At 31.1% G+C, this 26,879-nt stretch overlaps 1 protein-coding gene across 7 annotated transcripts; it reads left to right on the top strand.

Moving 5' to 3' along the window:
* Positions 1-1,189: 1,189 nt before the first annotated feature.
* LOC126776384 (protein tipE) lies at positions 1,190-24,942 on the top strand. Of its 7 annotated transcripts, none has more exons than XM_050498873.1 (4): positions 1,190-1,357; positions 20,331-21,498; positions 22,263-22,308; positions 22,652-24,942. In XM_050498873.1, exons 2-3 carry the CDS (start codon positions 20,534-20,536, stop codon positions 22,288-22,290), a joined length of 993 nt encoding a protein of 330 aa, XP_050354830.1. In that variant the 5' UTR covers positions 1,190-1,357; positions 20,331-20,533; the 3' UTR covers positions 22,291-22,308; positions 22,652-24,942. The 7 variants fall into 7 exon arrangements, with proteins under 7 accessions (XP_050354830.1, XP_050354833.1, XP_050354831.1 ...); XM_050498876.1 differs by having other exon boundaries at positions 1,192-1,347; positions 20,413-21,498; XM_050498874.1 differs by having other exon boundaries at positions 1,192-1,357; positions 20,447-21,498.
* The last annotated feature ends 1,937 nt before the right edge of the window (positions 24,943-26,879 follow it).

Raw genomic sequence — 26,879 nt, 5'->3', positions numbered from 1 at the left:
TCACGAGCTTCAGGCGATTTAATAATAATAATATCTTTATATGATCTGAATGTTGGTTTAATAAATATATTGTGGTATTATAGGTATAATATAATATCCGGGTACATTCTGCTGTAAAGCATGCAAATATAATTTGTTAACTTAAAAATTCAAAAATTAACATCACAAATTAGAACTACTATTTACCAACCAGGATACAATTTATTTATAGTACTTATACATTAAAATAAAAGCTTAAAAAATACTTTATTTTATTAGTAAGTATACCTCAACTTATCAATAAAAAAAGTTCTATGAGATAACTCGCTGCGCTGTATTTTTTTTATATTAATACTATTACATAAGATAAAACAATTTACTTATGCAAAATACTCGTAATAAAACTTTTAATAATATAAGAATACATTTATGGCGTCTGTGTCCGTTTGCATGCGTATTCACTGGCTATATGCCAACTGCGCTTTTTGGCTTCAAAACTAAAAAGTAAAACAATGATTTATTGAATATATGTAACCTTATTTCACTGTTTATCCTTATCGACCTCTAAATTCAATGTTCATAATTGCTGCATCAAAGCTTAATAATAGCTTTGGATTAAAAGCTTCAAATTACTAACAAGCGCTTAAGAATATGACCGTATACGAGAGCCTAACATTTCTTATTGGCGGTACTTTAAATTGCTTACTAGGAAATTAGTATTCCTTTATTATATTCTATAAATTGATATAACGGAAACGTCATCTAATTCAACAATGCTTTGGTCTTAGAATTGTAAAACAAGAAAGACCGTCGGCCGCCATACAGCCATGACATGGCTGTATCGACCCGGCTAGGCGACGCGCGCATTCTAATGTGTTAATGTTTTTATAGGAAATTCCAAATAATTACTATTTCAAATATCAATTTCATTTTTTATATATTTTCATTTGTATATTTTGAACAATTGCAATTTAATAATTCAAATTTATTAATAGTGAACAAATGAAATTTCGAAAATGGAAACGCAATTCGCTCTCAAGAATTATATTTTTTAATTATTTCGGATTTAAATTTCGAACAAGTTAATTTTTAATTTTAATTTTATAAATCATATCGATAGGTTTGTTTTCATATTTGTTTTCGAAATGTGCACGTAGATTTTGAAGTGCCAATACTTTGGGTACGACAGTTTGCGCCCAGTTGCTACCGAGCCGCGGGTTCGCGTTGACGTCCCATTGAAATTGACGTCAAAAAAAAAAAAAACTATTTATACGCTTCCCAAAGAACACAATGCTCTAGTGTTATATTTTAGTGCTCATAGAAAACCTTATTCCTTTCAGCGTGCATCCGTCTCCTATCGTGGATCTTGTAAAGGCTGGTTTTGGGTACAATGCTATTTTTACACATCGTATTTTCACGTTCCATTGCTATACATCATATGTCACTTGAAAGAAAAAAAAGAATGTGTTTCGTATTTTAAAATAATACGCGTTTATTTAAAAATCGAATAATTTCCGCTCAGCCATCCACTGCATTATGTCGAATCGCGTGAACGATTCATTGTTTTAGTTTTGATAAGTATTGTCATATGCTTGAAGGTATGCCGTTAAATGTATGACGTGAGTAAAACATGTCATATTGCGAAAACCATTATGTAGCTTTGTTGACGTTTTAATTTAATATGATTTATTAAAGGATGGTGTATAAGGATTTTTATTCGTGACGTCAATAGGTCTCGACAGTGAGGTTAGGTTATGTAATATATAAGTAGAAAAAAGTCTAGATTCTCAACAATCGCACCCTTTGTGTGTTTGTGATAGTATCTTAAGCCGTAGATATAGCTTTCAATATATATTTGATAGTTTTAATCTATATTATATATGTTTAATGTTTATGTAATGAATTCTAGTAACGTTTAAAGGAATGATAGAGCATTGATATTTCTATTTTCAATAGGTTTATATTTTTGTTTTAAAAATAGTATTTGTTTTATAATTTTTTTTTTAAATGGAACGTATCATTAATTATACTAACAATAAATGTTTTTAAGTTCAGTTCTTAAATATATATTTAATTTGAACAGTCCAATTGGCATGTTTTGTATTTTTTTCTTATATATTATTTCTTATATATTATAGCATTATTAAACAAAATTTACTTTATTTTAATATACATATAGATAGAAAATTATTTGTTATAAAAAAATTAAATGCCGTTTAAATTATAAATAATTACAGCATCTTTAATACAATAATATCATAAATAAAGATTTTGCCCGCGACTTTACTCGCATATTAGGTGAGGGGTGAAGATGTCGGTGTTGGCAGGAGGGGTTGTTTTAAATAAGTATCATATGTCCTTCCTCGGGATTTAATCTTGCTTCATACGAAACTCCATCAAAAACGGTTCAGGATTCTAGCTGTGAAAGCGTAAGAGACAGAGCTACTTTCGCACTATATAATATTAGTATAGATAAACGTAATAATATTATACTAATGCAAATATTACAAATATACATTTGCAAATAATTAGAATACAAAAATGGCTGTTATGTCATATATATACAGTAACAGCCTGTTAATGTCCCACTGCTGGGCTAAGGCCTCCTCTCCCTTTTTGAGGAGAAGGTTTGGAGCTTATTCCACCACGCTGCTCCAATGCGGATTGGTAGAGTACATATGTGGCAGAATTTCAATGAAATTAGACACATGCAGGTTTCCTCACGATGTTTTACTTCCCCATCAAGTACGAGATGAATTATAAACTCAAATTAAGCACATAAACATTCAGTGATGCTTGCCCGGGTTTGAACCCATGATCATCGCTTAAGATTCACGCGTTCTCACCACTAGGCCATCTCGGCTTCATATATGCAACCTTTTACATATAACCTTCGTGATGCATAAGAAGCAATAATCATGAAATGTACTTTTCATTCACCTAACGTGATAAGAATGATATATTTTTAAATTAAATTGATCTGTAGTTTTAGATGTACAATATAGATACGCGTTGTGTGCTCATTTATAGCATGCTTGTGTAAGCATATTATGAGCATACTTCTTTCTAGTACATCTTAGATAACGATGCAAATTATTTAAAAATAAAAAAGCAGCCCCTAGTAATTATTTGAATATATGGGCCGTAGGGCTTTGTGAAAGCTTGTCTGGGTAGGTCCCCACACATAACATAATCTTTTTTTTTATATAGAGTAGGTAGGCGGACAATCATATGGGCCACCTGATGGTAAGTGGTCACCAACGCTCATAGACATTGGCACTGTAAGAAATGTTAACCATCTCTCACATCGCCATTGCGCCATGAACTTTGGAAACTAAGATGTTATGTCCCTTGTGCCTGTAATTACACTGGCTCACTCACCCTTTAAACCGGAACACAACAATACCAAGTAATGCTATTTTGCGGTAGAATATCTGATAAGTGGGTGGTACCTACCCAAACGAGCTAACACAAAGCCTCACCACCAGTACAAATCCACCGCAAAACAGCAGTACTTAGTATTGTTGTGTTCTGGTTTGCAGGATGAGTAAGCAGTGTAACGAGGGTAACAACATTTTAGCTTTCATAGTTGGTGGGGCATTAGTGATGTAATGGATGGTGAATATATCTTACAATGCAATGGCATGTAGACAATGGTCTGTTGGCAATGGTGACTACTTACAATAATGGCCCATTTGCCAAAAATGAAATGTGAGGCTGTTCTGTGAAGAACCAGTGAAACTCTAGTAATATAACATGAACATTGCTAAAACGAAATTTACAATGTTAAAAATAGCTCCGGAATTTTGTTTTAGAAACAATTACCTTGCCCAGAAAGGATTGACGTTGAGACTGGGAATCATAGTTTTACGTTAATCCTCCTCTTCGTACAATGATTGTTTATGTTATAAAATTTTGAATAAGTACCTACAGTTTTATATAATTATAATAAACAATCAATGTTCATTTGATGCAACTGAAATGATTAAAAATATGTCAAGTAGCAAACGTAACCTTAATACCCATTGTTATATTCAAGCTCTAACTTATATAAAATTTTTATGAATTACATTATAATATTATTATCCATGTTTTAAAAAATGTTCACATTTATAATATTATAACGACCATATTATAGTGCACTGTTAGTATTCCTACTTTGTAAAAAAAACTGCACCGATTCTTACGTACAGTTTTTTTTATCTATAAAATTATTACAGTAGGGTTAATCTGTAAAAACATACTCATAACACACACCAGAAAACGGTCGTGAAATGTCAGAATGTGATATACGACATTGACCATTATAATCATAACATTACAAGAATACACGCATCAAAATAGTATATCACCATAAGTCGATTATCAACATTTCACGGGTGAGTAATGAAGTGTAATGAGTACTATTTTATACATATATCTTATATAACTTTTGTTGATAATTTTTTTAGTAATTAAACCGGTTAATAAAAACTGACAATTCATGTATACAGGACAAAATGATTATCTCGAAACCAGGATGTCCTGCTTTGCGTGTACTAATGCATCAAATTGGTTAAAAGTGCAATTTATGTATGAACAGACTAGTGCTTTACCCGCGGCGTCGCTTGCGTTATAATTCAGGCCAATTTCCATAACTATTTCTTAAAAATGAAGGATTTTTATACAAACTTTCATATTCTTTACCCTTGCCTAATGTGTTATTGTAGTAAATGCTTTGAGCATTAAGCCTTACTTATGTACCTATTGCATATGCGCGTCGTATTGAATAATGAACATTATTACTTTACTGGTGGTAGGGCTTTGTGCAAGCTCGCCTGGGTAGGTACCACCCACTCATCAGATATTCTACCGCAAAACAGCAGTACTTGCTATTTTTGTATTTCGATTTGAAGGGTGAGTGAACCAGTATAATTACAGGCACAAGGGACATCACATCTTAGTTCCAAAGGTAGATGGCGCAGTGGTGATGTAAGCGATGGTTAACATTTCTTTCAATGTCAATGTCTATGGACGTTGGTGACCACTTACCATCGGGTAGTCCATTAGCTCGTCCGCCTACCTATTCTATAAAAAAATTAACGGCTATTACGGTTTATAATGCAATAAGGTCAGTCTTTGACTTGATTTTACACATTGATAAAATTGTTACTTAATTATCTGTGTCAATCAGAAAGTTGCCTATGAACTTTTAACCTTTAATATATTTATATCATAGGTACGGGCAAATGGGTAAACAAGATGGTCATAACACTGTAAGAAATATTAGGTATCTATACTTAGTATTGTTGTGTTCCGGCTTAAAGTGTGATTGAGCTAAAGTGTCGTGGCACAAAGAACATAACATCTTTGTGTCTAATAGTTGAATGGTTAATATTTCTAACAGCGCCAATGTCTATAGGCCATGGCGACCATTTACCATCACTGCCTTCCTATTATTAAATCTTCTAATTCACATTATTTATCGACTTGCGTTTTTGTGATAGCTCAATGGATCTTGTGTCATATTAAGGATAATTATTGTGGAAGGTTGTGGCTTATCTATACATATATATAAATGAACGATTTTATATCTATATCGGCCACCGAGACCGAAATCGGTCTAGAGGACATTATTATTATTATTCAATATCGTTCGAGCAACACCGTAAAAGAAACCACAGCACATTATACGTTGTTGTTTTTATACTATACGGTTTTTATACTATAAACTTTGTTGTAACTCGCGACAAGCTGACGCTGCAGCAGTAACTCATAGTTCAAGAAATCGGCATTAAAATTGCTAAATACACAGGCAAGCAAGCCAGCCGGGTATTGACGCGTCAATAAATGCCTTATTAAATAAAATTAAAATTTAAAGCGAGTGAAATCCGAGGCAAACATAGTTACATACTTGATGTAAATAAATTTATGTTTCAAACTATATATATTTTATTTAAGTTTAACTTTCAGGATCAGTTGAACTAATACTCTTTTACTTTCATCGTTTTTGTCACAAGGGCTTCAAGATTGTTGTAGCGATAGGGCGTTTGCACGCTTTTAAATGATTGTATATCCTATGCTATTATGATATATAGTATTATTATTTTATTTATTATTATTTAGGAAACAAGGGCTACAGTTATATAATAAAATTTTACCGACTGAGTTTCTTTCACCGGTTCTTCTCAGTGCTGGATATTTCTTAAACGGTGGTAGTTTATAATTTGACAATCAATAAGTATAATGTCTCAATAAGTCTAACGCTTCTATGTTGAATAAAGGATTTTGATATGATTTGATTAAGACATATTATATTAAAGATAAATAATAAAAATATATGAAAAAAATAAATAGGATTATATTAACTAATTCATCGTCGACACTGAAACTACGTTTTTAATATCCTAAGAGGAATAAATACCATACGCTTAAGTTGAAGTAAGAACGATAAAAAAATCTATTTAGGCTATTGGTTAAAAGAAAACATTTATCTTATATGAGAAATCTGATATTATGATTACAACCACGAAATTTCACACTAACAGTTTTACCTATATATGTTCTTCAGAGGGCGACTATATAAACAATGCTGTGTCTTCTTCTATCAAATGTCAAATTAATGATGACAGAAAGAGAGATATAAGTGTTTACCTACACACCCGCTGAACAACCTTTATACTGGCCGTTACACAATGTATTAAACTTGCTGGATTGCAATACTTACTAACACGAGCTTACATATAGTACAGTATGTGTATAGATTTAAATACACACACATATATATATACCGTAACCGTAACAGCCTGTGAATGTCCCACTGCTGGGCTAAAGGCCTCCACTCCTCTTTTTTGAGAAGGTTTGGAGCTTATTCCACGCTGCTCCAATGCGGGTTGGTGGAATACACATGTGGCAGAATTTCAGTCAAATTAGACACATGCAGGTTTCCTCACGATGTTTTCCTTCACCGTCAAGCACGAGATGAATTATAATCACAAATTAAGCACATGAAAATTCAGTGGTGCTTGCCCGGGTTTGAACCCACGATCATCGGTTAAGATTCACGCGTTCTTACCACTAGGCCATCTCGGCTTTTATATATATATATAAATTTAATTTTCATTTCGTTAATCGTTGTGCAGTGACAATGAGCAGCTGACTCACTCACACCTCAACATAAATAATTATTGTTTGTTGGTAGAGTAATTGATGAGTGGGTGTTACCCATAGACAGGGCTGCACGTAGCCTTGGCACCAAGTGAGTTATTTTTCTAAAAAACCTTAAAATTTATATTAAAAACTTTGCTCATTTTCTTAATATGTCATATGCTAATATATGTATATGTAAAGATTGAAAATTATTGCAATTTAGTATTTCTCTCAATGTCTGGGTTTAGTGAACAAACAGGTCATCTGCCTTCGTACATTTTTTTTTAAATGTTTCAATTCACATCGTCATGATCATCGAAGTGAAGACACAAATCCCATGTTTATTCGAAGGAATAAACATATCCAGCAGTGCGACATTAATTCAATCAATCTATAACTTTATTAAGGAAAATGGTAAGAAAAATGTGATATTGAATACAAAAAAAAATATTTATATGTGATGATACATCTTATATATTGAATGATATTTTAATTCATGCTTATTTTAATTCGATTCAATGCGTTCGCGTATCATTCAGGATACTGTTTATAAAACAATATAAAAACATATAGATTTTTTTTAGTAAATAAAAATGAATGTTTCCTTGTATGTTTGTTCTCTATGCGTTTATAAGCCATCATTGTAATAAACCTTTGATGAATTGTTCTCATACGCTCGGTAAGGTACATGGCCCAAAAAACAACATTTTTATTTGTATATCTGCGTTTGTCCTTCAGTATATATTTTTAAGCGTTATGTAGATAAAACAAAAAATAATGAATAAAAGTTGTGCCATTAAATCATGAATAATAAATAAAACATAATTTTATTTAATCGACATAAATGCCTTTACATTTTCATAAATATTAATCACTTCATTAAAATACAAAACAACTAAATTACAGATACTGTTTTATACATTTCGCAGCAATAATTTCCATAAAATAATTTCTTATTGATTTTTACTATGAAATCTGAGAAACGATATTGATTCTCATTTATAATATTATAATAAGTTTATATTAATTTAATATTGCTAAGATTACGAATATATAAGTATATTTTTATATTTTCAGAACAAATCATTCTAGATAATTCTAGCAGAACGCCATCCTAATCTACCGCTGACTAAAGTCGTGAATCTGTATAAGTGAAAACTACCTTCAATATGTACTTTATATTAATTCTTCCATGTATCTTTTTTTTGTTTTTGGAGTTTTCTATCAAGAAATTTCTAGTACCATCCCGAAGAATTAGGCAATTTTATAATCTCGTGCTTCATAAAGCACGTAAAGCTATTAGTCGTGCGATTGAAATGTATCTGGTCGTGTCGGTTTCATTGGTTTATTAGAGTAAGGGTGAGTGCATCTATGTTTGTGCTCACACTTGTGCTCAACGTTCTTCTCCTTCGCAGTTGGCTAATCTCCATGGAGTTTGGCCGTCACCGAAGTTAGAATATCGTCATCATTGCGTGGTCTCCGATTTTAAATTACCTAGTAGGTATTTCTCATCGATAGTTGTAACCAATTGTAGGCTTAGCTAGCAGCGCTATCCCTGTAATTATAATTCTTTATAGTTAATGTTTCTAAAAATATATGTAGGTATATATTTAACGTTACCTTGCACCTGACGCCCCCCTACCCCGATGCCCTCTCCTCAAACGCGAGCAAAATTTATTAAATTTCGAATTTCGAATATGAAGTTGAATTTTCTAAAGAATAATAATATAATAATAATCTCTTGTAGCAATTAAATAAATCTTATTAAATTTATTTGTTTGTTTCATAATTGTTTGGCTTCCATTCAAATTGTTTTAGATTGGTCTACTGAACTTGAAGTTCGATGAATTAATACAAAAATTGGAATCAATCCCAAATCTTCAAATTATATTTATATTTGGATTTCAATGATTATTTTGTTACAATCAATCACATTTTACAAATATAAATTAATCGTTTTAAATCGAATTGATTGTAGAAATTCTCCCTACTACTACAGTTAATTTCTCAAATCAAAATTCGCTTTTTTGTGACAGAACTTCATTTTGTACACATTTTTGATAAGCCTATCGAATAATACATTGGTTCCTTAGTTAATTTCACTTTTTTTAAAATTTAATATTCAAAAATATAACAATAAATGTATACAAAAAAAAATACAAGCCCTAAAGTTACCAATTTATTTCCTGTATAAATGTATCGCGTACATTGACTGCCTTAGTTAGTCCTTTAGCTTTTTAACTACCCTTATTGATTGATTCCCAGTGCCTCACTGTTAGAAAGGATCCCTTATAGCAATATGTTCGACTTTGAACACGATTTCCGTCTATTTACATTTTATGTTTATTATTTTAGACACAATATTCATATTATGTTTATTCAGCTGCTGAAAGGGTTCGGAGTCTTTCTAAAGGATCGCATTAAAAATGACGTTATTTGAGGGAGATCAAAAGTAACCGACACAAACATTGTCCAGATAATTAGCAAGTTCCAGTTGTAGTAGGTAGGACATATCTGGCCCGATGTGTAGGACATATCTGGGTAGATGACTTCTTGATCAGAGAACGCATCTTGTCAAATGGGTCAGAGGACGTGCCCGGGTTAAGTAGGCGGATGTGATATGCAAAATTTCTGGTGCCGATATGAAGGGCCAAAGACCGGACTTTGAAAGAGGCCTATGTCCAGCAGTTACTTATGCATATGTTACTTTATATAATATGATATACAATATTTATGACTTTACTTACGTGAACATGTATATAGATATATAAAATATCCCATTGGCCAAAGCACGCGAACCGAATTGCTGGTTCAAATTCGAACAAGTACTACAAAATGTTAGTTTGCTTAATTTATGTTTATAATTCACCTAAGAAGTCTAGTGAAATTCTACCACATGTTCCTTGAACCTTGCGCTGCAATGATACATTTGCTTTTATTTCCGTCCCAGTAGAGAAAAATAACTCCACCTCACTCTAACGCATCCAAGCAGTGTTCTAAGAAACGACTAAAGAATATTCATATAAGAGTTAATGGCGTCCATTAGTGCTCAAAGATCTTAAGAAGTTTTTTGTATGTTATAGGTAGGCGGACGAGCATATGAGCCACGCCTATAGACATTGGCATTGTAAGAAATGTCAATGCGCCTTGGGAACTAAGATGTCATGTCTCTTGTAATGACCCTGTAATTACACGGGCTCACTCACCCTTCAAACCGAAACACAACAGTACAAGTACAACTGTTTTGCGGTAGAATATCTGATATGTGGGTGGTACCTACCCAGACGAGCTTGCACAAAGCCCTAGCACCAGTGAAAAGTTTAGTTTTATATAGTGTTGAATTGAAGTCCGTACATAATTTAACTGCAGCGACGGTAAAAATAGCTCTGGTATCGATTAAACGTCTCGAAACATTTTCACATTTATCAATCCGTATTAAGCGGATCATTCAATAAAATTTCATGTAAATTAAACGAAACTTATTTATTTTTTAATTTTCTAATTATATTCTTTGATTTCGTCGTCCGTTAACTCGTTAATTTATTTAATCACATAATAATCTATTAAAATTATTGTATCGTTTTGGCACATTAAATTATATTATAAGAATTGCGAAAATATACAAGTTATCAAGTTTATTAATTATTTTTTTATATAGAATAGGAAGACGGACGAGCATATGGGCCACCTGATGGTAAGTGGTCACCAAACGCCCTTAGATATTGGCATTGTAAGAAATGTCACCCATCTCTTATATAGCCAATGCGCCACCAACCTTGGGAACTAAGATTTTATGTCCCTTGTGCCTGTAATTACACTGGCTCACTCACCCTTCAAACCGGAACACAAGAATAACAAGTACTGCTGTTTTGCGGTAGAATATCTGATGGGTGGGTGGTACCTACCCAGACGAGCTTGCACAAAGCTCTACCACCAGTAGATGATAAATGAGTTCGGTCAGCTATTAATAATTATTAAATAAAACCACAAAGTATTATCTATTTTATTTCGCATGGAAGGTTTTTTATAATAAACGATATATTATTTTAATTTAATAACGATTATTTCCTGTTTAATAGTTTATTTTATAATATTTGATTTCCGCGATATTCATGGAGTTAACAGAAGCTTAAAATTTCACAATTATATTATAAAACGAATGCTATGCTAGTCAATTACATAAAATTGAATATATATTAATTTTACTGGGAATTACAGATAATAAAATCATAGTTTGAATAGCTTATCAAATTTAATAATAATTATTATTTTTTATGACCACTTAGGATGACCGCCCATAGACATTAGCAATATAAGAAATATTAACCATTCCTAACATCGGCAATGCGTCACCAACCTTGGGAACGAAGATGTTATGCCCCTTGTGCTTGTAGTTACATTGGCCCAACAATACTGATCTACTATTAGACTATCTGATCAGTCGGAGTGGGAATTAATTATGATACTTTAGCAAGTTATTTATTAATAAATGAAAGAGTATTATTCAAAAAAATAAAAACAATTATTATTTAAAAAAAAAAATTAGTTTTCTGCAAATATTGCAATAATGTAACCCAATGTATCAATTATTTGCGTAAGAAAGATAATTGTTCAATTCGGACAAAATAATAGAACGCCTGCAGCATAAATTTATATGCGATATACATTTGATATGCAAAACTTTATAAGTCTTAGTATCGAGCTCGCTTGAAGTGACAATAATAATCAGACGTCACGGAACATGCACGCCTTTTTATACAGCCTTGATATTGTATTACATTTTGTTCATGATTTGAGTTTCTTGAACGCGACGGTTCTTATAATAAGTTACAATATAATACTTAGTATTACAATATGTGTAGTGATAATGTCATGTAATCAAAGATCGTCTTGAAGAGATTTTTGCTATAACAAATAAAAATAATAATAAAAATAATAACAAATAAAATAATTATTGCATAAAATAAAAGTATTATTTTATCGTTTTTATAAAAAAGATAGGCTAATTGACAAGTGATGGTAAGTCACCGCCGCCAATGGATTGACAATGTAAAAAATATTAACCATTCCGTACAACGCTAATGCGCCACCAACCTTGGGAACGGAGATGTTATGTCCCTTGTGCCTGTAGTTACACTGGCTTAACAAAACTAAGTCTTGCTGTTTAGTGGGTGATACCTACACAGACGGACGCACGAAGCTCTACCAATATAGTATTATAATATTGTTGTAAACATATGGTGATGCAACTGTGTATTCCTACTTTGTTAAAAACATCCCATTTGGAAACTGAGAGCCAAAATAATAGATAAAATTTAATATTCCATGTGTTTACTAGTGATAGAGCTTTGTGCAAGTTTGTCTGGGTAGGTACCACCCACTCATCAGATATTCTACCGCAAAATAGCAGTACTTGTTATTGTTGTGTTCCGGTTTGAAGGGTGAGTGAACCAGTGTAATTGCACGCACAAGGGACATAACATCTCAGCTCCCAAGGTTGGTGGTGCATTGGTGATGTAAGCGATGGTAAACATTTCTTACAATGATAATGTCTATGGGCGTTGGTGACCACTTACCATCAGGTGGCCCATATGCTCGTCCGCCTTCCTATTCTATTAAAAAAAAATAGGGTTGTCACTGCAAAATTTAATCATTTGAGGATGTAAGCTAGACATTAAAGATTTTGAACATAAATTTTAGCACAAGCTCCAATTACTTTACTTACTTACTTTACTTTAATACTTTATTGTACATCACACCACAAAGAGAAAAATAAAAACATGTATATTGCCTAAATAAATATACAATTATGGCGACCTTATCGCTACACAGCGATCTCTTCCAGGTAACCGAGTGTAAGTAATTACAGATAGGATATGGGGTAGGTAGGTGGTGTGGTATGAATATAATAATATTAATATTTAATTAAAATAAAACCAATTATTAAATGTAAATATAAAATACACATATTATACATACATATATAATATAAAACAACTTATATATATAATATAAAATACACATACTATACATGTATCATGTATAAATAAATTTTAATATCAGTACATACAAAATTATAAGTATATGATATAAATACATACTATATACAGCAATAACGAATAAAACGATAAATCCTCAAACATAACAAAAAAGAAAAAAGAAAAGCAAATGAATAATACAAGAAATACTGAAATAAAAGAAATTGGTGATAAGGCATTTGAGACAAAAAGTGATCTTTCACAAGTTTTTTAAAAATATTTACAGATTTGGCCTCCCGAATATTTATAGGAAGATCGTTCCAGAGTTTAATAGCCTGAATTGTAAAAGAAATATTATAAAATGATGATTTATGTTCGGGCACCTTTAAAATCCATCTCTTCACAGAACGAACTATTTCTCCAGGATTTCCTAAAAATAAAAATTTCTCCTTTAAGTAAGGGGCAGTATAAGGGTGAAACAAAACGCAGTACAGAATAGACAGGATGTGAATATTCCGGCGAAGTCGAATGGGTAACCAATTAAGACGAGAACGAAATTGTGAAATGTGGTCATATTTGCGTAATCCAAATATAAACCGAATAAATGTATTTTGAAGTCTCTCAAGCTTAGTTTATTGGTCTTCGGTTAAGTCAACAAAGCTTGCGTCAGCATATTCAAGGATAGGAAGGAGTAGAGTCTGTGCGAGCATAATTTTAGTAGGAATTGGAAGAAAATGTCGAAGACGACGCAAAGACCTCAGCGCAACAAACACCTTCCTGCTGATCTCATTTACATGGTGAGTCCAGCTAAGAGTATTATCAAGGAAAACTCCCAAGTTTTTAACACAATCGCAATAAGGGATGACAATATTATCAAACATTATTGATGGCAAGGAAGACCAGTCAACTTTTGATAATTGTTTCCGGCTGCCTATTATTATGGCTTGAGATTTACTAGGGTTAACATTAAGACCAAAAGATTTACTCCACTCAAGAATGGTATTGAGGTCGTTATTCATCCTTGCGATAGCCAACGGTAGATTCTCCAAAGTCGACTGGGTGTAAATCTGGACATCGTCTGCATACATGTGGTAGAGAGAGGATAGGTTATGAGTAATCGAATTGATGAAAATAGAGAATAGTAACGGAGACAACACACCGCCCTGCGGTACGCCAGCAGAAATATCGCGCCATTATGAGTAAGTATCATCAGTGCAAATACGCTGCCGACGACCATGAAGGTAACTGTTAAACAAGTCAATGACTGCAGGAGATACGTTAAGAGAACGTAGCAGACTAAGTAGGACATCAAAATCAACACTATTAAAAGCATTGCTGAAATCCAACAAAGTCATAATGGTGAGTTGCTTATTGTCCATACCCCAACGAATGTCATCAGTAACTTTTATAAGGGCAGTAACCGTACTATGTCCAGGGCGAAAGCCAGATTGGCAGGGATTGAGCAAATTGTTCTTGTTTAGGAAGAGATTTAATTGAAAGTGAATTAGTTTTTCAAGAACTTTCGAAAGGAAAGGTAAAATAGAGATAGGACGAAAATCAGAAAAGGAAACAGGATTAGCTTTCTTTGGAAGAGGTATAACATTAGCGCTCTTCCAAGCTTCAGGAAATATACAGCAAATGACACATTCATTTAGAATACTGTTTATCGATGCGAAGAGTCGACTTCAAAATCCTTATTCAATATGGAAGCATTACTCTCGATTATTTATTATCAATTATCTAAAATCTGAGAATAACCATCGATGAGAATTAAGAGATTTATATTATCATTTCACATTTATATTTTCACGAAAATACACTACCAAATATATACTCGACAGTAAATAATTTTATTTATTAAAATGTATTTCTCAAGCTATATAGCAGGTTATAAATTGCGCGAATAGCTCTTCAAAAATTAAACAGCTGAATAAAGTTACTTTCTAAAGCAAATAATGAATTGTTTGGTAAAACAAGCGATTAAAATTTTCAGCAAAGAGGTGACAAGCACTTCGGTTTTTTGAACAGCCACTCAAGATAAAAATTGAAGTTGACACTTGAAACATTGTTAAGAGTTCATAAAAATCCCACTGTTTAAATTGTTGTTTAAAGGTTTCACTTCTTAATTATTCATTAAAAACAGAAGTATAGTAACAGCCTGTGAAATCCCACAAGGCTTAGAGCTCAATTCACCACGCCACTCCAATGCAGATATACATAAGTCAGAATTTTACGTAAGTAAGTTTCTTATGGTTTTTTTTTCACCGTTGAACAGAAGATAAACAAAAATTATAATTTATTAACGTTGCTAAGCGGCTGTTTTTTTAAACACTCATTTCACTCTTTCCGTCATTATCGTTTTGTCATTGGTAAGAAGAAGACACAGCATTGCTTAAATAATCACCTCTAGCTTTATAAGTAAGACCGTTGAAAAGGTATTGGTACTTATTACTACTTAATTATTATTTGTGGTATGTAAATGTAAAAGAGTGGGTAGTATTATAATATCGTTTTGCATGTACGACACCGTTTGTATATAATAAACAGTAACAGTACTGTACAGCCTGTTAATGTCCCACTGCTGGGCTAAGGCCTCCTCTCCTTTTTTTGAGGAGAAGGTCTATAAGCTTATTCCACCACGATGCTCCAATGCGGGTTGGTGGAATACAAATGAGGCAGAATTTCTGGTAAAATTTGACACATGCAGGTTTCCTCACGATGTTTTCCTTCATCGTCAAGCACGAAATGAATTATAAACACAAATTATATATATAATTTACGGATATGTGTAATTTACCATGATATAAATCAATATAATATTTGTTTTTATTACAATTAGTCTTATACAGTAGTTTATGTTTGTCCATGTTTTTTTTTTAAATTTTAATTGCAATCACCCGTTTCCTTGCCAAAATCTTATCAGCAAAGATTACCTGTAAAATAAGACAGCCTTTACAGTACATATTGTTAAGACTTTTCAATTTTTATTAATAAGATGTATAATACTAATATTATAAATGTAAAAGTAACTCTCTCTCTTTCAGTTAAGGATTTTACGCTTAGAACACACAGATTTTGATGAAATTTGGTATGAAGGAAGCTTGAACCGCGAAGAAGGACAATCTAAAACCCTTAACCCCAACATCTCTCCCCTTCACTATATTATATACACCTAATAAATAAATAAACGGCATACTGGATAGACGTCATCAAAGTCACATATTTCAAAACCATTAATCCACTACTCAAGGCAGTAATTAATATTTCTTTTTATATTAACGAATAGATCGCTTTGAATACACCTCACGAAATGCGAAAAGTAAATATTCTTTACATAAAACTACCTAATGATACTTTTTAATTCGTTAAAATTGTTTTCATTACATATTATTAATTCTGAAGTAAATTTGTGTAATGAAATAAAATTATGAAAATAACCTACTAAATATAAACGCATATAATAGATGCACGTTCATTATTTAAAAATATCTAACCCATTGGCCTTTAATCGCTCAGCGCAAACTGGAACACTTTGTTGAAACAAAAATAGGAACATATTAATAATGTTTTAATAGAAATCTTAAAATAAAAGGATAAACTCAATTTAAAAAACGATTATTAGTTAACAACATTTAAAATTCATTTTACTTGTTAAATGTATTCCAAATTTGAATTTTAGAAAAAATAAAGTTATGCATTTATATGATTTTCTTAATATTAATTTCATTTGGATGTTTAAATGATTTCAATAAAATATATTTAAATACAAAAAAATAAAGAATATATTTTTTAAATATGACTTACTTAATAGAGTGCTATATTATTAAAGATATAAAATATTTATAAGGCAATTTTTTGTTAATATTACCAATAAGTACAATCAAGTTATTCAAAATGAAAAATCATTTTTAGACATTGCGTCGTAGCGTTTTCTTCTTAATTATTGCATTCATATTGATTATTACATATCATTGTTATTTCATATTATAGTTTTAAAATTATTTGAAGAAAAAAAAAAGTCGCAATAAATATTTAAGCTTATTAAAAATAAAACTACATTTATTCGACCGTAGTTTTCACATTTCAATACATGACAGGCGCTCATGAAAGCTAAATCAAGTGAATCGATACTAATAGTCTGAATTCCACGGGCAGACAGCCGGGCGTCGCTTATGCTGTAAGAATTACGGTTTCGAATCGTTGCGTCAAAATTGCTCCATTTTCCAATTGATTTATTTCTGGGAAATAATAATTACGGGGTTATAATATGAAAATAAATTTAATAATTATTTATTTTATCAAGATATTGATTTCTTTTTAGTGATTTCTTGTTTCATTGTTTATAGCCATGACTAAAGCGCGTTCGAAATTTTGATAAATATGTTTATTACAGGATTTTATTAAATCAACCTTTAAAATAAGTGAGCTGAATCTTGTAACTGAATTTTTAATTGAATTAATCGACAGTGGTTAAATTTTGCACCCTTTTGTATGTTGATTACAGTACGCTAGTGCTGTAACTATAAATTACTACAAATAAGACTTTATTATACTATAATAAGACTTTTTTTAATTAATTGATATTGATATTTGATTTTTACTATTGGAATACGCAATAATATTATTTACGCTTATTATAAACCATTCAGCTTTGCTAATAAGTACACTTTTTTAATTTATTCAAGTAGGCTCTTACAACCACAGTTAAAATAATTTTACAAGATTAACCACCGGTTTGCCTAGTAGATTAAACTGAGAAGAACCGACGAAAAACTCAGTACTTACTACTACTACTTTTACCACCAGATAAAACACATAGGATCATTAAATAAAATCAATTTAATGGTTATATATTTTATTAACAAAGTCATTATAAATCCTTATTGTAAAACGTCTCTAAGAGGTTTGCCTGAGTCCGTATTTCCTGATAGGTACAACGCTGGTGTCTTCAAATCCACAGTGAACAGGTTTCTTTTAGGCAAGCGTGCTACATCTTAGACCGTGTCGATGCTTAAGATCAGGCAAGTCAACGGTCAAACGCTTGCCTATTAAGTGTAAAAAAAGAGATTGTTTTTTTTTTAAATAAAAATAAATATATGTTATTATTGTACAAAATCATCTGTCTTTCTTTATTTATTAGGAAGACCCCGCGGCTTCGCCAGCGTGGATTTCAGCTTGTGATGAAAATCATTTAAAATCTGCCATTTTAACGGACATAATGCCTATTTGAAATAAATATGTAGTATTTAAATTATTATGTAGGAGCGGTAATCTGAAATGAATAATACAAAAGGTTTTGTTTTGGTTTTGGTAAATAACGTAAAAAGTTTAATTTAATTTAAAATCACAGGCAGACACTTCAATTTCATTTATTAATTGAATATATAAAAAAATATATAATCATTAAAGTATAAGATCTCAAATGATGATAACTACTTCATAAAAAAATCAGATGAAGCCGAGGCTCGTCATAAATTATATTCATCAAAGCAATTAGATGAGATAATTGTATTAAGTATCGTGTAACTTGAACATCTTGCAGGAATATATATTTTTTATTAAATAGGCCGAGAAATAATTTGCTCGTTAACGTAAGACTTTTTTTTCTATATTATCTATATAATAATACGTGTTGAAAACACTTTTACTTGCTTAAAGCAAATTACGCGCACGTAGCAGTGTATTGGTAGTTAAAATTGATATATTTATATAATAATAATAATGTCCTCCAGACCGATTTCGGACACGGCAGCCAATCTCAAGAGCGATTAGCCAACTAGTGCACAAGTGCACTATATTTCATTCCCAATATTTATTATTAATATTTAAATATTAGATCTATGTTTTTTATCGTATAGGTAAGCGGACGACCATATGGGCCAGGTCGCCCATATGCATACCATCAGGTGATGGTTAGTGGTTACCAACGTCCATACACATTGGCATTGTAAAAAATGTTAACCATCATTTACATCATCAATGCGCCACTAAGCTTTGGGAACTAAGATGTTATGCCCCTTGTGCCTGTAATTACACTGGCTCACTCACCCTTCAAAACGGAACACAACAATAGCAAGTACTGCTGTTTTATGGTAGAATATATGTTGAGAGGACGATACCTACCCAGACGAGCTTGCAAAAAGCCATATCACCAGTAATGGGCGCTAATACTGTAAAATCTGTAGTTGCGTCCAGTTGAAGTTGCATTCACTCTTTCGTATTGTATCATATATATATATATGTATATTTAGAAATATATAATAATAATAATGTCCTCCAGACCGATTTCGGCCATGGCGGCCAATCTCAAGAGATATTAGCTAACTACGCAGGAGATATTATATAGATATATTATAGAGATAGTGAACAAGTGTGTGCGCAAACACAGGTGCACTCTCTATTCCCTCACTCTCATAATCCGATGGGACGGCAATCCGACACGACCGGAAAGAGTTCAGGCGCAGGACCAACGGCTTTACGTGCTTTCCGAGGCACGGGAGTGTACACACTTCCAACTTAAAGACTCCGGGCTGCTACTGAGAATTTTCTGACAGAAAAACCCAATAACTTTTTATAGGCCCGACCTGGACATTGAACCCAGGACCTCCAGGTCTGCGGCCTTACATCAAGCCACTAGAACAACGAGGCAATATATGTATATATATAATATACAGAAGTGTAGAGAGCTAAAATATATATATCATGTCACAAAATCGGGGCGGATTGTAATTTGTTGAAAAATTGTAACGACGCACACTATTTGAATAGTTTAGTTATTTGTATAAAGTGGTCGATGAGAAACTAGTTCATTAAATATATAGTATAGTAACAGCCTGTTAATGTCCCACTGCTAGGCTAAGGCCTACTATCCCTTTTGAAAAGGGAGCTTATTAAACCACACTGCTCCAATGCGGGTTGGTAGAATACACATGTGGCAGAATTTCAATGAAATTAGACACATGCAGGTTTCCTCACGATGTCTTCCTTGACCGTCAAGCACGAGATGAATTATAAACACAAATTAAGCACTGATATAAATTCAGTGGTGCTTGCCCGGGTTTAAACCCATGATTATCGGTTAAGATTCACGCGTTCTAACCACTAGGCCATCACGGCTTTTTTAATAATTCATTTATCATTCAGGCCATTAAATATAATTCAATATATCATATAGCATATAAGCAACTGAAGCTATTCATTTAATGTTTCTGTATAATTTATTTTAATTATAGTTATATTTTTTAGGATCAAAATCAATACCGTAAATGATAAAATAAAACCAGCCTTTACGAATCACGTAAAGACATATGAAAATGTAAATAATCAGCGCTTTATTATACAAATTAAAACATTGGATACAGTAATAGTGCAAAGGACTGTCGCTGCTTGAAATGACCCAGCCGAGCTGAAACAAGCGCTATGGTCGCTTCTAGCGAGATCACGCCAACATGGCCGACGAAGAAAAACTGCCGATTCCCCCCACTTTTCTCGAGAAAGTGCTCTTCTACACGACAGCGACCTTCGTCCTCCTCGCCACCTTCAGCCTGTTCGCTTTCCTTTTCTTAGTCCCATTCGTCATAGAACCAGCTTTCACAACGATATTCATGCAATTCGATCCAGTAGCAGCGCTATGTGTCACCGCCCAAGTGAAACACTTAATCGGCGCCAGTAACTGTTCCTGGGCTTCCTGTCGAGAGGGCTGTACAAAAGATTTATACGAATGCACTCAGATCAGAGTCAACTACAAGTTGGGTTACCCCCCTAACATCACCGCCACGGAATACGAGACACTCATTAGAGCTGAACGGTCCTTGAGGAAGGACTACGATTACGAAAATTACGAATCTCCATTAGAATCACCAGATATGGATATGGAGAACCAAGAAATACCGGACGCCATACCGACAGGTTTGCAAGGGAACGACTCCGAGTGGTATTTCACTGGCGCCAGATTGTTTCCAAACGTCAAAGGGTGTGGTTACCCGCCCATACTTAATTGCACCATTTTCTACGGGAAGTACAAGCCACTCGGCACCAATTACTCATGCTATTACAGCCGAGTAGACCCCGGCTTAGTCATTACGGAGCTCGATATGTGGCAGAACACCCTTAATTTGGTTTACGCGACGGCGATACCGATTCCATCGTTCATAATTTCAGTGATATATTTGACGTTTGCGTATTTTAAGATCTACAATACGGAAGAGGAGTCCGAACAGGCACCGCTGCAGAGCGACGCCGAGGCGATGGCGACTGGCGACGACGGGAAACCAACAACGCCAGGCTCTGATACTTTTAGAGAAGATCTCGCGTGCTTTGGGCATCAATTGAAGATGCAACTCGCCAACGAGAAGTCTAAGGAAGGCTTCGAATCAAATAGCCCCCCTATTTCCAATTCTGCTTCGCTATCTGGGTAAGGGATAATGAGTAATTTGTTGATTTCATAGTGTGTTTGTTTTGTTTTGAATCAATAAAGATAAATTAACCTCTAAAGTAGAAGTATATAAGTATTAATAAAAACAATTTTATTACAGTATTAGATATAAAATATATATTTTTTTAATTATTTCAGTTCAATTTTAATATCAGAATATTTCACAATGTTTGCATAAATTTATTTTGAAATTAATATAACATAACACGCGTAGTTAAATATTATTGAATAAAATCGGATTCTAATAACCGATAATATTATTACAAAATTATTAGCTATATATTTAGTAGATGTGTCTTTTCATAGCTAGAAAATAACATGGGTTTTAAATTAGTACAATTTAGTGGCATGTTCTTTTGATGTATTATTCATAAATATAAGTCAGTAGGAAAACTTGTATTCTAGTAAAAATTTTAAACATTTCAAAACAATATAGAACGTGTTCCATTTTTTATTTTATCTATACAAACTAACAGATTAAAATTCTATTGCAACTATTTTAAGTAATGCGAAAATATTTAACGTATTTTTATATTATTTATCGGAATTAAAAAAAAATATTTCTTTCGTAATAATGCAAAGACGTAAAATAAAATTTATATATTTTATACAAGTACGTATTATGTACTACAATTTTTTAACAAATACTTATGAATAGACATTTAAAATCGTACAGAAATTCAACGTTTAATATATTTTAAAAACATTTTGTTTGAATAAAATGAGATTTTCCAACTCGACAGGACCAAGTCGTCTTTCGTGAACGCCTAATGAAAAACTCACACTGAGGTACGTGTGAACGAGGCTTTACGGCTATAAGTATAATTATCGTAATTGCAAAGCGCACAAATTATACAGTTTACTCACGACGGAAAAAAAATTAATACATTCGTAATTACTCGCTCTAGGCACATCTGCACGTAGCTTTATATATAGGCATACTATTTAGAACATTATACAATTCACCAACATAGATGCATGCTTTATATATAATATAATTTCCTAAACGTTTTTATTTCGTTCTTAATGCATTGGAATGGTTTTTTTTAACATAGTAAAGATGATTGCATTAAAAAGCTTACTAAAATAGTTAATAAGTTCCGTTTTAAAATTTTATCAATTCTTCTTTCAGATGACAGGGCTCCTGAGGACTTGGCTACAGAGTGCATCACGAATTGATATGAACGACACAAATGAACATTTTTTTTAATCTCGCTCGAATCGTGGTATCTGTAGCATCGCTTAACATGGTCGTGATCATGGGACACTTGGCCACGAATTGGTCGAAGAAGATTTTTACCAAGCGTTGTGAAGTTCAATGACATATATGTTTTTCGTGACAACATATATTTAGATGTTTAATATATGATACATTGCTTTAATGTTTCAAAGCTAATTAAGGGCTTACTATGTTTTCATATTGTATTATATTCTTTATCGCTTAGTACTTCTTTTATAATTGTTATTTCTACTGATTGATGAATGTATATAAAAATATCCTATTTAATTGATAATTTGTAAGTATATTATTGTCTTATAATACCTTAAAAAATTCTAAAAGAAATTCGTCCAATCTTATTATTGAGATATTGGAATGCAAACGGTGAATACATAAATATTCGTGTTTTTGAATTAAATAATGTAAAATATATAATCCCATTGATAAAGCATTGCTCAAAAAGATATATTTAAAAATTTTTAATACCACTGTTGTCACGAAAATCTAATTATATTATAATAAGATATTAAAAAAAATAAAGATTTTTATCTCCTATAATAAAAACGTAAGATTCTAATACGCTCGCAGGCTGATGTGTCAAAATGCACGCGTCTTGATATATATTATATATTTATATTTATATAAAATATCGCCGTAACGCCAGCCAGCTATGTAAATTATATAATACAATATTATTTATAACAGAAAAAAAAAAATCTAAAATACTTAGAATGAAATTATACATGCATAGATATTGACCGTCTAGACAATGAAAAAATATTTACATTATTTTGAAATAGTTTTCATGAGTAGAACAAAATTATTTTCGCTAATAAGAAAAACTGTTAATTTATAAAACAGCTTTATTTTCAAACATAAGCGTTATCCAGAACGAAAGTCTAAATAAATATTAACACACGTTACAAATAGCAAAGATATAATTTTACGGCAAATAAAAATACATGACGACAAAATATTATTTAGAAAAAAATAACAAATAAATTCCATTATTATTTAAATAATTTATTAATTTCAAATTTTTAATTTCAATTAAATATTCATAGTCAAAATAGAATAAGAATACGTTCTTTTTTCGAATTGCTTTTTTAAATATACATGTGTATTTTTATTAAATAAAATTAGGAAAAAGCGTATTTTTAATTGAGGATCGTGACAATTACGTTCAACCAATTATCGTCCCTGCCGTACTGTAGACAGTATCGATTCTTCCGTCCCAAGCCTAAACTTTTTAAAAATTCATCGATACACCAAGTCCATAGTCATTCGAGTCACCTCTTGCTGAAGACCAAAATAGGAAATTTTATCGGTTTTCAAATCGAGCTCGGTAACTATTAATATCGTTATGTTTTATTCAAGTATAAATGAAAATGTTTGAGATCAATAACCGCCTGACGTTCGATGTCGCTTTATGTAGCACAAGCATTTTCGAAACGGCTTAACGTATATTATTAGTAATTCGTAAGGAGTCCGTGTAACATTAAAATATATAATAAAAATGATGACTCGGTTTATCTGTTCGTGTTTTATACGGTGGTATAGTTTGAAATACCCGAATGCTTAAGAACGCTTTTATGGTTGTAATCGAACGCTTCGGAGTAAATATTTCTGTAAAAAAATATGTATAATAAAAAGGCTTGTGAATATTGCATATTTTATAGGTTATAAAAGCGTTGCGAAAATATTAGTATGATTTTTATTTCACGTTTAAGCTTTGCTACTATGCTTTTAAGTAATTTGTTCATTTTAAATGTTTTTTTTAATAATATTCCTATTTTAATAAATAATAAAATAGCTTAATTTTAAGAAAAACTTTTATTTATTGAATGTAATTTTAGTATACGTAACAAAAAATTAAATATTGTTGAAGTAATTTTATTCATTTTTTAAATATAATACAGCTATGATTGTTTAATTGAAAAAAATCACAAATGTTCTAATATACATAAGAGTAATAAATGTAAGGATAAATAAAAATCGCTTAGACTGTGGAAAAATAAAAAAAATGTTAGTTAGATAATGCCCACGCACATTAATGTAGCTAAATTTAAAATAAGGACATTTTTGTCATTTAGCTAACAATCATTAAAATGTTATAAGTACCATTATAGAAAAAAAAAATTACATTGAAGTTAAATTGTTTTATATAAATTCTCGATGTTTAATATTTTACTACATAAAAAGAAAAAAAACATACCGTTACAAATAAGGTTTATAATTATAAAATATTATTTTGAAAAAAATATCATTGATTTCATATTATTGATTATTCCGGAAAATATTTATTATATAATTTCTGAATACCATACATAACAGTAGTTTTAAATTGTAAGTTTTCTTAGTTATATTTTTGTTTTAATGACTTGAAATGAAGTCGATATATGCTTAAAATAAATAGTGTAAGAAATCGAAAAGCAATTTATGAATATCATTCTGTAATCGAGTCAAATTATTTTATCATTTATTATTAATTATTTGGATTGTAATCTTAACGAAACATAACATTTCATTTTACGGAAATGCTTTCATATTTATTAAGCAATATTAAAAATAAAATAATAATGTTAAAATATAATTTATTATTGAAAATTATAAATTTATATGATAATATTAAATATCTGATTTTGAGTAATGCATTTATTTTTAAATATTTGTAAATTACATTCTTATTAAAATGTATAATATATAATATAATAAAAAATAATGTTATATATATTCTTTTTTAATTCTTGAAAATTTTTAAGCGCTTTCGTGTGATGACTCCTGTAATTTTGATGTGATAAAATGTATAGAGTGAAAAGGTTCAGGCAAGAAAATGGGCATCTTCAATATATATACGTTTAATGAACGTTTCATGTAAAACTACAGAAAATATTTCTATAAGAAACCTATTTTGTAATCGTTTAGTTTGGTCCGCTACAAATATATATTATAATAAATGAAAAAAAAAACAGAACGCAACATACGAATAGCTTTTGAAATAACTGTAAATTAAATTTCAAAACGCAATTTTTATATTAGATACATGTCACTGCCAAAAATTGTGGTCACTATTCACACTTTCTTTTGAAACCTGTCCAGTGATCGTATTTACATTTTCTTAATCATTACAAACATATATATTTATAACGATCTTTGAACCGCTTCATATCCGCATAAAAGTTACGCTTATTGCAATACTATGATTAAGAGTTGAGATTGAATATACGTAGATAATTTACTCGTTTGGTAATACGCTGTCATTACATCTGTTTTTAACAATCCAAAGAACCATTATTCATAAAATAAATAAATTTGTATTCTAATTTTGAATATTTTAATTAAATCATAAATATTTTTTTTAATATTTCACTAACTTCATATAACTTCTTATTATTTTGCTGACCGTGCCTAGTGTTTAAAACACAAGTTACTATTATTGTAAATAAACGGTAGAGGGCACAAGTGACTTCTAATAAGGTAAAATAATTTAATTTGCACAACATGACAACGATTTAAGTAACTCGAGTCGTTGTCATTATTTTTTTAAACGCATTCCAAAAACAAATACACGTAAAATTTTAAAATAAATCACTATTTGAAATATATTTTATGAATAAAGTATGCATAAAATGAATTAATGTTTTGTTGCATTCATAAATTGATGTCTTTTATTGAAATTATTTTCTTGGGATAATGTTTAATATACAATAATGAGAAATTGTTATTTGAACTATATATTATTATATTATTATTTGTATTTTAAATCAGATAACCATTAAAATGTTTAGTCTTAAGAGCGGAAATAGTATTTAGTGAATAATAAATATGCTACTTGCACAACTTGCTTTATAATTTTTGTACAATTAATTATTGTAGAAATTATTAATGAAAGAGATTATTAGTTTGTATTATTACTTTTTTTAAATATAGAATAATGAATTATTCGTTTATCAAATTAAAATTCGTTTAACAATAAACTATGACATTATTTGTAACTTTTTTAAATATTGTTTGTTGAAAATAAAATATCATTTCGCGCGTTTGCGTTATTATTTAATTCAGAATATTTATTTAAAAGATGTGACGCTGTTTTTTTGCTATTAAGCGAAATCTGCAATTCATTATATCGCGTTTTCATTCG

This window comes from Nymphalis io, chromosome 20, assembly GCF_905147045.1.
Source record: "Nymphalis io chromosome 20, ilAglIoxx1.1, whole genome shotgun sequence".
Lineage (NCBI taxonomy): Eukaryota > Metazoa > Arthropoda > Insecta > Lepidoptera > Nymphalidae > Nymphalis > Nymphalis io.
The sequence above is the reverse complement of the archived record's forward strand: the minus strand, read 5'-3'. Positions and strand labels throughout refer to the sequence as shown.